The sequence below is a fragment of the Erithacus rubecula genome (assembly GCF_903797595.1).
Source record: "Erithacus rubecula genome assembly, chromosome: 5".
Taxonomy (NCBI): Eukaryota; Metazoa; Chordata; class Aves; order Passeriformes; family Muscicapidae; genus Erithacus; species Erithacus rubecula.
In genome coordinates, this window is record NC_136687.1 from 40,628,971 (window position 1) to 40,642,425 (window position 13,455).

General features: G+C 36.6%; 1 protein-coding gene across 1 annotated transcript in view; it reads left to right on the forward strand.

Annotated features, from left to right (window-relative positions):
- The window catches only part of DCHS2 (dachsous cadherin-related 2), a gene marked incomplete at its 5' end in the record, with an annotated part of 124,127 nt that overhangs the window by 52,099 nt on the left and 58,573 nt on the right, over positions 1–13,455 (forward strand). Inside the window, one exon of the mRNA XM_079307168.1 lies at positions 9,266–9,457. Within this exon, the coding sequence (XP_079163294.1) occupies positions 9,266–9,457 (192 nt within the window). The remainder of the gene's footprint in view (positions 1–9,265; positions 9,458–13,455) is intronic.

The window sequence follows — 13,455 nt, forward strand, 5'->3', positions numbered from 1 at the left end:
AATGGCAATTTAGGCAACCCACACATAGTCTTTGCTTACTGTAAAGGTGCAATAACAAATCCTTTCAGTCTGACAGCAAAAAAAAATTTGAGCTTTCTATCTTGGCTGCTCACTGATACTTGCTAATGAACTCAGGAAAAAAAAATTCAATAATCTGACTATTACAAACATACAAATAAAACTTCTTGTGTTTCATCCTGTCTTTTTTTTCTTCAAATGGACCATTACTCTTGGTGATCTTGTTCACAACAAAGTTGTAGCAGTCCAGTCAGGAATATTGGTTGGAGCATTGTGGTTTATGGGCAGGAATTAGCAGCTCAGATGGGTTTTGGGGCTTGCAAAATGTTTCCACAAATGCTTGTAAGTGTTCAGATTTAGCCTATTTTAAGACCATGCCACTTCTTAAAGAGGGTTTAGGCTCTACCTGGACTGAACTTTTCCTGTCACCTCATTACCATTTGTCTCAGGTCAGCTGCATCAGGAACTGACTTGGCTGAAATCTAATGTTGCACCAATAACAAAGTTTTTATGATGAACTTTTATTGGATCTTGTTCTTGATCTGACTCAAAATCCATTTGCACAACTGTGCCAAAAGGAAAAGCAGCTGGGTGGAAGGTTGCTTTTCTACTTAGAGTTCTTTGTCTCCTTTGCAGCATCCTTCTGCAATCTGTTTATCAGAGATAAGAGTATAATCATAAGATTCTTTTTGTCATTAGTATTCTAAGATCACACACATACTCTGAATTCAGGATACATACTTTGATCATTTAGTCTCTGTTAAATAATATATCGCATTACAGCTTTATAAGTATAGTAATTATGTTAATTTATCTAAGCAAAAAATAAAAACAAATTATACTAACAATTTTTTAATACTATATTACATGCTACTAATGAAAGTTACATTATTGATTTGTTTTTCATAGTAAGTTGCCCTAAACAAGACAGCTAGTACTTTAAGTTGTGCTTTCTAAAACGACTTACTAAATATAATTCTAAAATACTCCTGCCACTAAAAATCAAAATGTGCTCCAGTGTCATTAAAATAACATGTTCAGTATGAATATTTATTTGTGAGATAGATATTCTCAGTTATTAAACCCATCACTCTTTGCTTTATGCAATTAGCACAGAATAGGGAAATTCTTGTGCTCTGCTGTTGCTTTGCAGAGATGTTCAGTCTTGGGGCTCTGTAGCTTACTAATGAATAGAAATGGATTTATATTTAAACCCTTAATTGTTCATAACAAAGTTTTAGCATGTTATAAAATATAAAATTATAGCAGAGAATTTAAAAAGCATTAACAAATGGATGGAGCTGCTTTAACTGAAAAGTAGAGGGGTTGACTTTGATGATTAAATAAGGGCTTTAGTCATGCCAATATTTGCTAGTTGCTGTTAATTCCTTTTTCTTTCCTCAGAAATACATTCTCTTTTAATTTCTGTTCTTTCAGGTTATATAGATAATAAAATTAGATTATTTTCTATTTGATTATATTTGCACAACAAGAAGGAAGGCAATGTAGACCAAACAGACTGACAGAGTAGATTCCTTTTAGTAGACGTTTTCAGTGCAGGAACTCAAGCTTTGTACTGCCAAAAAGACATGTTTTAATCCCTGCTCTATCATGGGATAAGTAGGCATTTAGCAGTACAGCTGCTTCCTATGAATTCAGATATTGACAATTTGTAGTGTTCCAGATCCTATCTGTGTAATGAGAGTGATAAGGCCAGTCATTCCAAGTTGGACCTGCCTCCCACACTTCTGGATCCTAGCTCACCTCAGTGGGATCTACCTGCTTGTGCTGTTTTGCAGGAGGCATGGTAGCAAAACATAAGGCATGTCAGGAATTGCTGCATTAAACTGGAGTGAATTCAGGCTCTGACTAGCATCAGAACAGGAATTGCAGATTACAATAGAGACTGAAACACCTAGTTCTTCCTGAATCTGGATTTGGCTTGCTGAATGGTGTCTGGTGTTCAGAATGAAAGTGTGATGATGTAGTGTACTTAGGCTGTTTTCTCCTCCAGTGATTTTCTTTTTCTTTTTTTTTTTTTTTTTTTTGCTTTTTGTAGACTAACTTAAAGCAGTAAATCAAAGATCTGTCAATACTTTTTATTGACAGGTTTGTTCACAGTCATTAGTTAGATCACAGAAAAGCAGAGAAGGCAAAAAGCTAAGACCTCATAATCATTCATCATGTAAATTAAATTTCTTTTAATTTGTTTGTTGTGGGGAGGATAGAGAATGTTGTCAAAATCAGTGTGTTATAAAGAAGATAAAAGTCAATGCGATCTTTAATGAGAGATTCATATGTGAAGTGGGATTAGTTTTACCTATTTTAAAACCATGTAGGTGATTGGAATTTCTGTACAACTCATGAAAACACAAGCAGGGGGAAGAAAAAAAGAACCAATCAGATGTAGTTGTTTGAAAAACGAAAGTGAAAAGCCTTATTATAATTTAGAAATGTGATGTTTAGTTGAGGCAACAGTGAATAGCATGTTTCACATGCTGTCTTTGAGCAAGAGAGGGTGTTTCACCTCTGTCCCTGCTTGCATTTTTTCACTTGAAAGGTTGTTTAGAATTAATGATGTTTTTTAGAATTAGAATTAGAATTTAGAATTTAGAATTTAGAATTAGAAATAATGATTAGAATGTTTTGATGGGACTTGCTTCTTATTAGCACCTTCATAAAACTAATAGCAATTTCTGGAGTGAATCAGAAATCAGCTGGGGGAATCAGCATCAGCTTCAGTACAGGTTAGCAAGATCATGTCTGTGTAGTGTTTATTGCCAGTTGTTCAGCTGTGGTAGTTTCCATCCTGTAGCAGATCTAAAGAATGCGAAAAGATTGACATTAGTCAAGTCCATTGACCTGTCCAGCACAGTGGAGATATTTTGCATCAGGGAAAGGATGAGGACTAAGAATTTATTAACTCTTATTAACTGGGGATTTATTGAGTATCTGGTAACTGTGGTGGTTGACAAAATAAGCATCAGTGACAGTTGAATGATCAGCTTTAATTCCAGTTGTTATTTTGATTTCTGATTTTCCAGATGCAGCCCAGTTTGAGAAGGAAGAATGGGGCTTTTTCTGCTGTCATTGCAATTGTTAAGAACCAGCTGTTAAGTCCTCAGGCAAACAGTTTCTGTTCTTGAAGTCAAGGATCATACTTTTAGGACTTCAAGTGGATCTGCAGCTTTATACCCATTTCCATGTATTAAACCTGCTGCACTAGGGACATGAGAGTTAATCATGGCTGCTGAGGCAGATAAATAAAATTCCAAAGTAATGTATTTATGACACTCTTTAGATTTGGTGTCAGCATTATTGTCTGCCCCAGGCAGCTGTGAGTTAGTTGGTTTGTATTTGATATGCTATTTTCTTGCTAACCAGGATTGTAAGTCAGAGCACTGACTTGAAGACATTTGATGATATGTGATTATGGCAGATGGCATGCTAATCTATTGTACAGATACACCCAAGCAACCTGAAAAATATCTTCTGCCAGTAATTTCACTGCCAATATTTCTAGTGTCGTGTTTTGCTGACAGCATTCCACCAGCTCAGACTGCTCCTCTCCTTCCCTGTGCCTGTGGACCTGGCATGAAGGTCTGGCAGAGCAGGTGCTTCCACAGTAATTAACCATTCCAGTGGTACTTGAGTTGTCTACATGAGGAATTAAAACACTTACCTGGTGAAGGTCTGCTGTCAGGTATTGACATACTGCAGGTTGCTGTCCTTCAAAATGTAAGGATGCTGGATTTTGAGCTGTTGATGACTGCAGGACAGAACTATGCTTACACCATTGGTCAGCAACCTAACTGTATCCCTGAACCTTTGCTTTTCAGCTCCCTAGTAGTTTCCTCTGTTGTTTTTTTTTTTTGTTTTTGTTTTTGTTTTTTTTTTTTTAGTTTAGGCATAGTTTTCGCTGTTTTGTCTATTATGTCCTGAATTACAGTTTGATGATGAATACTAGGGAGTACACAGTCATATAGAATCACTAAGGGTGGAAAAGGCCTCCAAAATCATCAAGTTCAACTTACCATATCAACTAAACAATAGCACAAAATGCTACACCCAGTCATTTCTCGAAAACTTGCAGGGATGGTGGCTCTACCCCTCCCTGGGCAGGCTGCTTCATTGCTTAACCACCTCTTCAGTGAAGAAATTCTTCCTGATTTCCAGCCTGAACTTCCCCTGGTGCAGCTTGAGGCTATGTCCTCTTGTTCTGTCCCTTGTTATCTGGAAGAAGAGGCCAACCCCCACCCAGCTACAGCTTCCTTTCAGGCAATTATAGAGAGCAGTAAGGTCACCCCTGAACCTCCTTTTCTCCAGGCTAAACACACCCAGATTCCTCAGTTGCTCCTCATATAATTTACTCTCTAGATTCTTCACCAGCTCTCTTGACTTTTCTCTGGACATGTTCCAGTATGTCAATGTCCTTCCTGTAGTAAGGGGCCCAGAACTGGACAGAGGACTCAAAGTGTGCCCTCACCACTGCTAAGTACAGTCACTGCCCTGCTCCTGCTGGCCATGCTCTTCCTGATACAGGCCAGGATACCATTGGCCTTCTTGGCCACCTGAGCACATGCTGGTTCATATTTGGCTGCTGTTGGCCAGCACACCCAGGTCCTTTTCTATTGGGCAGCTTTCCAGCCTTACACCTGCACAGGGTTGTTGTGACCCAAGTGTCCAACCCACCACTTTCCCTTATTGAACCTCATACAATTGTCCTCAGTCCATCAATTCAGTCTGTCTAGGTTTCTCTGCAGAGCCTTCCAGCCCTCCATCAAATCCACCCTCCCACTCAATTTGGTGTTGTCTGCAAACTGACTGAAAATGCACCCAGTCCCATTGACCAAATTATTGATAAAGATATGGAACAGGGGCAGCCCCACCCAGCTGGTTGTGGCACTTTTCCCACCACTCTCTGGGCCCGGCCATCCAGCAGGATTTTAACCCAGTGAAGAGTGCACCTGTCCAAACCATGGGCTGCCAGCTTGTCAAGGAAAATACTTTGGAAGGCAGTATCAAAGGCTTTAGTTGAAGTTGAGATAGACACATCCACAGCTTTTCCCCTCAATTGCTTGGCAGGTCACCTGCCATAAAAAGAGGTCAGGTTAGTTGAGCAGAACCTGTCGTTCCTAAACATATGCTGGCTGGGCCTGATCCTCAGTAGTGTAGTATGCTTTTATTTATTCTGATTTTCTGTAAACTTGGCTGGTGGCAATTAACTTGCTTTTCATAATATCAGTAGAACTAAATCAATTAAATAAACTTTTTATGCCCAAAATAAGTGCACAAAATGTGTCTTATGCTCTGACACTGAGTCCGCTGAACAGATTTTAACAGCTATGAAATCAAGTGAAGTAAACTTGACAGATAAGTGGTATGAGAAAAATTCTTATGCTGTGAAGAACTGATTTAATATTTCTTAGTCTCATTGAATTACTATCACAGATGACCACAGTGATGACTTATTTGACTGAATGGCCTGGTCTTTCCAGTGGTCTGGTCTACTTTTAGTCTGTCTATCTGAAACATGTAAAATCAATCCTGGTCACTCATATGTGACATTCAGCATTTCCAGTCAGTCATCTCTAAGGCTGCATACTCCAAATCATAAAAATTATTTTTATATAGGTTCTGAATTTTTGATCTGCAAGTAATAGGATTGTCACTTCTGTTGTGGTTTTTTGTGCACAAGATATTTCCTCCATTTGCATGTAATGCAAAATATTTACTCTGCTTTTCAAAATATGTTTAGTCATTAAGAAATATCTAGGAAGAAAAATAAAGAAAGCTAAATATAACCACAGGGATTTATTTTAATTTGTTGAGGATAAATAAGTGGAAATTAAAACAAAAACAACAACAAAAACAAAAACAAACAAAAAACAAAGCAAAACAAACAAACAAACAAACAAAAAAAGGACAAAAAAACCCCCAACCGACACCCCCCCCCCCCAAAAAAAGGGAGTTTTCTCTTAAAATGAATTTGTGTTTAAAGCAATGTGGAACTTAGTAGCAGATCTATTTGTCTATAATCTTGTTTGCTATTAGTTTATTGGTTACACTATTGAATGCCTGTAAAACACGGGGACATTACCATGAGTTAGCACCATTCTACTGAAGTGAATGGAAGCAGCTAAAGATTTGCCAAATGTTTGCTTTCTGTAAGCTCTGGAGTCTCTCCATTCTCAGCATAGTGCTAAAAATGGTTTTGTTCCCTCTTATTTAAGTGTACTGCCAGCACTTTTTTTTCCATTTAAACCTGGACATATGTTACAGGATTGAAGTTCAAATGTGGGTGAGGAAATTATGGTAATTACCCCTAAAATCACAGATTCTTTGAGATCATCCCCTCTTTCTGTAAGCAAATATAAGATTATTTCTGCGCTTCCAACATTGTTGAATTTTATTTGTTTATCTTCTTACACTCTTTAGTGTCTACCACTTCACAGCATTTATTATCTTCTTGCACTAGTCTGTCTGAATATCACACAGGTCGGTCAGATTTTTTTTGCTTGTTCTTCACAACAGTTCTCTAGGCCTCCCTGTTTTCTCCTCCTAAGAGGATATTTGAAGTCTGACCACTTTACTGGTAGTGTCAACAAGACAGAAGAAACTCTTTTTCTCTGACAGATTTTTAGTCTAAATTGTACAAGCTGACCCAAGGCTGTAGGCTACAGGAAGCATGACTGACGGGAGTAGTCCAGCCAGGAGCTATCCATACAATGACTCTTTTAAGCTTTAAAAAAATGTTTTTTTGGGGAAATACTTTGTACTGAGCTTATTCCCAAGTTTATACTCCTTAAAAAAACTTGGATGTTCAACTTACTGTATTGAAAACATATCTAGTGAAACAAGAAAGATCTTGGGGGCATAGCACTTCCTTTTCTTCCCATTTGTTTTCCTCCAAGATTCCAGTCTTGTATTAGGCTTGTCAGAGGTGTTACATATTTGGTAGTCTCTTGCCTCCCACATTCAGCTCTATCACGTTTGTGATACTGCCAACATACAACACTCTTGATCAGTCCACTGTGAAAATTCCTGCTGTTACCTTAATTTCCTCCTGTTTGGGCTGCTGTAACTCACAGCTCTTGGGCAGTTAACTGCTGCATTACTCTGTAGGATTGGTACTCATTCTATGCTATCACAACCCAATTTGCAACTACTGTGTGCTTGAATTTCTCAAATTTTCAATAACTTGATCTCTTAATTGTGTCAAAAACCTTGATTTTGTTAGCATGTTTTCACTGAATTCCTCTTTCTAAATGATTTTATGATTACAGTTAATATAATAGCTCCCCTGACCTCAACTGTAATGCTATTCAATGTCAGATCTGTCTGCTACAGGAAATTTTTCATTCGCTTTTAATTCTAGATCTTCCCTCTTTGGATCAGAGGTTCCATGGTGAGTGATTAAAAGAAGGACTGTTAAGTGGGTAGAAATTGAATGGATGTGAGGTACTTGAACAGAGAGAAAGATTATATTTTTCTGCAAAAATGTGTGCCACTTAGTTCTGCTACCTGAGAGATTATTATAGTAGTTGAAGCTGATCACAGACCTTTATATTTGCATTGCTTTGAACTGAAGCATTTTTATTTTAATTCATCACTCATTATGCCTTTACATGTACTGTTCATAGTCTGAGGACTGCATAATTTACAACAAAGAAAACAAGTCACTGAATGTAATGAGCTAAATTTCTAACAATACCCTCAAATTTCACCTCTAATTAATCACTCATGCTCAGTTGCAGACAAAAAGCTTAGAATTTACACGTGTAACTGCATGCAGGCACAGTCAGACAGAGTCTTTCAGTACTGTCACCCCTTTGGATTCCAGGAAAGAAATAAATTTAAATACTTTTCTTATAAGAGTCAAGTGAATTATTGTTCCATAACATTAGGGCTGTAGATTACTGAGACCATACTAGATGTATGTTCTGCTCTTGTTTTTATGACAGAAATAACAAAGTACGAGGCTGGACAAACATGCATGTTGTAGATTTGATTTACATATAGCTGTAAAGCATTTTTTAGGACTAGATCTATATTTAGATGTGCGTGACTGTGAGTTTTCCTTTAAATTGCCCAGAATGAGGGGTTGGACCAAGGTCAGGAGTGGCCACACGTTGCACACTGTGCTGCAGCTGTGGGATGCAAACTGCAAGGGCATGAAAAGGGCATGAAGGGCTCTGTGAGCACAGGGCTCTCCTAAAGGAGCTTGTTTTTATTTACAGAAACTCTGGAATAATGGCCTTTGGCACTGTGGAAAACCTTCTTATAGGAGGAAAAATGTTATGGAGTATGTGGTGCAGTCACAATGGTACTTCTGAAATACAAAAAATCTTGAATTTCCATGAAGAAGTGGGAAAGTCTGAAAAACAAGCAAAAACCAAACCAACAAGCAAAGAATAATGGTTGACATAACACGTGTATCTATTGGGCTGTCATTTAAAAATTCTGATTGATGTAACTTGTCTAGAATAACTTTTAACTTACTTAACTACTTAGAAAATGTAGAAAAACAATTGCAAAGGAGAAATTATGTATCTCTGATAATGACAAATTAGATAACTAAAAATACTGGTTTGCTTAATTCATACATATTTTTATAAATTATCATCTACCAAAATGTTTCTAAATTTAAGTGAAAACTATCACAATGTAATGTGCCAGAGAGGAACCAAATCCAGCACAAAGTACTTGTTATCAAAGATCTTAGGGGAATGAAATTGAAGGAGCAATGTACGGAAGTTTTGTGTTTATCAAATACATTTTAAGTCAACCCACCTGCCAATGCATGAGTGCCACCAAGCCCTCTTTCAAGTGAAAACTAAATTAAGATTTGGGGAGTCTCTTATAGAATACATTAGGTAAGGATGTCCTGCAGCACTTTTCTGATCTACCTGTGACATAAGGGCTTTCTGATTTTTCATAAGACCTACCTCCACTAGTAAAAAAAAAAACATAAATGGAAAATAGTTTAAGGTATGGCCTACTGACATGGCTTAATGAGCCTGGCTTTTCCAGTCATGGGAAAGGAAGAAAATTGATAATTACACTTTCAGGAGCTGGGATATTTTACAAACTGCAGGCAGCCAGTTTAGATACCACAACATGTTTGTATTTATTGTGTGTATACACATTTGCTTTTACAACAAACAGATATAAAAATCACAGACACTTTGTTTTCATAAGCAATAGTTTCACTGGCTTCAATTTTATCTCTGTTGTCTTCCTGCAGGTCAAAGCAACAGATGCAGATGCTGACCAGTTTGGAGAAATTGAGTATTCTCTTTATGATGGATTTAATTTTTATGAAAAATCCAAAGCTTTCCAGATTGACCCACACACTGGTCAGATCTTTGTGTCTCAAGACATTGACAGAGAGGGAGATCCAACCACTTACGATCTCTTAGTAAAAGCTACAGATGGGGTAAGTTTCACCCTTCTACTCTGCCAGATTTGTGAATGCATTTGCAAATTTAAATGTCTGGTGTACTTTTGAATTAGAATATAGTGGCCATGTAAAAATTGCATGAATTTGAATAAAATGTCTTATCCTTAAAGAGATCAGAAAATTATATTCATGAACTGTGAATTTTTACCCAAATAAAATTGGCTGTGAAATACCCAATGACTCCTAAGTAAGGTTTGGGAAAATGTTTCTAAGATATGTTAGTCATTGGTAATTTTCCTCCTCCTATTGGAGCCAATGGACTCCCAAGTTACTTCTACTCTCTTCTTTCAAGATCATTGCAGCAGTAAAAAGATAATACCATGGGCTAGAACTACATGGCTACTCTGGGTGACAGTGACTTTCCTGGGAAAATTCCTTGTCCTTTCTAGCTGGCTGATGCCATTGCTGATGCTGTGGCTGGGTGCAGCCTCCCTGCAGCTGCATGTCTGAAAGTTTTCCCACTTTTCAAGAACTGGTGCTTGGAAGTATTCGTGGTACAGTAAGGGCAGTGTAGTTGTATGTGCCTGAGATAGTCCATTGCAGATCTGGCAGGGAAGTGAGGAAACATTTGTTGTGGTGGGAACATAGATAGCTTGCCTACCTGATGCCATGTAACAAAAAAATTTGCTAGTAAGCTCCAGAAAAATAATGGAAGAAAATGATTCATTATATAATTTTCATTACAAAATATTCAATTTGTGATTTGCATTGTGATTTTCAGTCTGAGGTGGTTTGCATTATGAGGCCTAGTTCTTACTTGTCTTTACCTTCTTCAGCTTAATAGTGAATTGTGAAGAACCTGATGAAAAGATTATTGGTTGCCTTCAAATGTTAATTTTAACATAAGGACACTTTTCAAATGTTATTCAGGTCACATTTCGCAGTACAATTTGTCCTGAAAAACACTGAAAGTCAATTATTTTGGGCAGTTTTTGATTCAATTTTTTTATTCAATTATTTGAACATTAAACTTGCATTTAAAATAATGTCCTAAGTGTATTACTATAATTTTTTAAAAATGCAATTGTGCTAGAAATGCTGTATTTTTCATTTATTGAACACTGAAGAAACTATGTGTGAACTATGTGAACTATGATTTCCATACTCATGAGTAGATGAACTTAAATAGTTACAGTTGATGGTTGTATTATTTTGTTTTAAGGATGCAGCTGTTGAGGGTATATCTCTGTTTTGTTGAGTTCATATATTTGTTAATAGTTAAATAATCTGTTTTTTTCTTTAACTGTCACAATTCAGTCTTCATTTAAGAGGCTACAGAAATATTCTTTTATTAATATTGCCTTTAGCAGCTTTTTCTCCCCCTTAGATTTCTTTAGAGGAACAAAAATGACATAAATATATTTGTGTATTTATTTCCATACTCATTTGATTTGAATGCCTAATAACTTGACTGCTCATTGCAAGAGTCTTGGACTGGACACCCTTTGAAAGGTCTCCTTCTACTCAAACCATTCTATGATTGCAGTATAAGAATGAGTGGGATTTTCCAGGATAGTGCCTGTAATGTCTATAGCAGAGGTAGTTCTATCTGACCATTTGGGATTTTCACTTCTATGTGATTTATGTCTTCAAAATTTATACTTGAGTACAGATATCCCAACTTGGAAGAATAAAGCAGTCTGTATTGGAATGTGTAACAGCAGAAAACTGCATTCTGCTATACTTCATAATTTCATTTTTCCTCTCATTCACATGTTTTGAAGCTGTATAAATGCGAAGGACACATACATATGTCTGTAATATCAAGATTAGTCATTAATAAAGGGTATGGGAGAGCTGGACAATACCAATAAAATTCTGAAAAGTTTCTAAGATATTCAATATGGTCCAAAAATTATTTTGAAAATCTGAAGGAAAATATGTTTGCATGAAAAAAGCTTATTTTTTTTTAGTTAAATTACTGTTCTATTGATAAATCTTACCTCAAGTTAAAGGAAAATAGCCAATGCATTGAAGCTATAGAGTACTTAATTTTTAAATTGCTCTGTCATTTATCTCCATTTATGGACCTTATGTTTTTAGAAGCTCAGTAATGGGGTGAAAGGTTCAGTTTCTTATTGGCTTGTTTGTGATGGGCAAGGCTTGATTTACTTTACTGAAAGTCAGCACTTTGTAGAAGTTTGTCCATTTGACACCTAAACACTAAAACACCTAAATTCAATATCAACTTTTCAAAATTTTCGGTGTACTTGAACTTGTGTAGACCAACTCTCTACCTTTAAAGTGGAATTGTAGTAGGATATTTATTTGATTTCCTGACTTTCTGCTGCTGATTTTGGTGGAATGAAGATATTAGGTGTGGGGCTCAAATTAGAGGCTGTGATCAGGGAGGAATGTGCACAGAAAAGAGAGAGGAAGAATGAAAGGTCATTTGTGACAAAGGAGGGTAGAGAGATGAAAAGGAAAGAAAATAACAGTTAATTAGAAATGAGGAGGAAAATAAAATATTTTCCAGGTGGTGTGCAGTTTATCTTACAGCAAAAGTATCAGTTTCCTCCACCTGTTCCTGGCTACTCCATTACATGCCTTTAAAACTTGTCAGTCATGTCTTTTATGCATTGTATATAAAATGTAAGGAGTGAACTTAAGTTGCACACAAGAGAGGCAGGTGGCAAACAGCTTCTGTTAAACTGGTTTTAAATAAATATCCTGTGAGAGCTTGTGGGGGCCTTCTCACTGATTAAACAAAGATGAAAAAAGTATCCTTGTCTCTTCTATATGAAACGGTAGGTCTTCAGTTTTTCAGCTGCTTAATCATCACTGCAAAAGGTTCAGTAAGCCATCAGCAGGTGTGTTGGCGACTCTCTTTCTGCCTTTCTGCATAGAGAGACATTTTGTCTCTTATCTCTTGGTAATCCACCCTGCCTATCCAATTTTCTTTGTCTTTTACACTGGAACAATTGAAACCTAAATATAAAAACTTGACACTCACAGGCAAAGCTTCTGAAGAACTTAAGGCTTTTGAAATAATTGGAGACATCTCTCCACTTTGACAGCATTACAACTTCAAGATGACCTATCCTTTAGTTTACAAAAAAACCCCAAACCCCCGGCCTGTATGTCAGAGATTCTGTATCTAACAGTTCAGTTTGGAGCAAAATTTGACAACATGGTTTGCTGACAAAACTTTGGAGGCTGTGATGAAAATCTTGATTGAGTTTTAAGCATTTTAAAGCACCAAGATGAAGAAATACAGCTGCTCAAAATAGCATCATTTCTACCTATTAAGACAGAGTTTCCCCTGCCAAGGGCAAGGCATTTTTTTTAAGACTTCCTAGAGAGGTCTACTAGTATTTTTAGCTATTCACACAAACATAATCTTTCTGAAGTAATGAAAATATTCCTTGTTGTTATTTTGACTTTATGGTAGTTTATGTCCCTGTTTTCTTCCACAAAGGACATAACCCTCAGGACTCCAACAGGGAAGTTGTACTTGTGACTTTTTGTTGCACCAGTGTGCAAAAATACTTGAACATTTGAGATAAGGGGTTTTAAAATGAATAGCTGTGGCTTCCTGTTGCTTGTTAACATGTTTTGACAAATATAATTTTCTGTCAACAATAGACTTTAGATAAAGGTAGCATTCATATTTTTGTAAGACCTATGTTTTGCTTGTTTCTGAGTAGATGAAGTTATGTCCACATCGTTAGAAATAGAGTTTTAGTTCCTTCTCAATTGGAATGATACTTTTTTGTCAGTTGTCAGAGCAAGAACTGGGCCATAATCAGTTAATATCGTAAGTTATTAAGGAAATAAAGGCATTTGGCATGTGAAGGTATAGATGGCTTCTTCAGGAAAACAAGGTTCTGTCACCATTGTAAAATTTAGTCAATCTTCTTAGGGAATAGATTTCTTTACATACTTAGAGTTAATCAATTTCAAAAGTCTTTTCAGTTTTTACATAACTTTGTAGCACAAATAAAAATTGGCTGGAGAGTGGAGTTTGGTGTTTT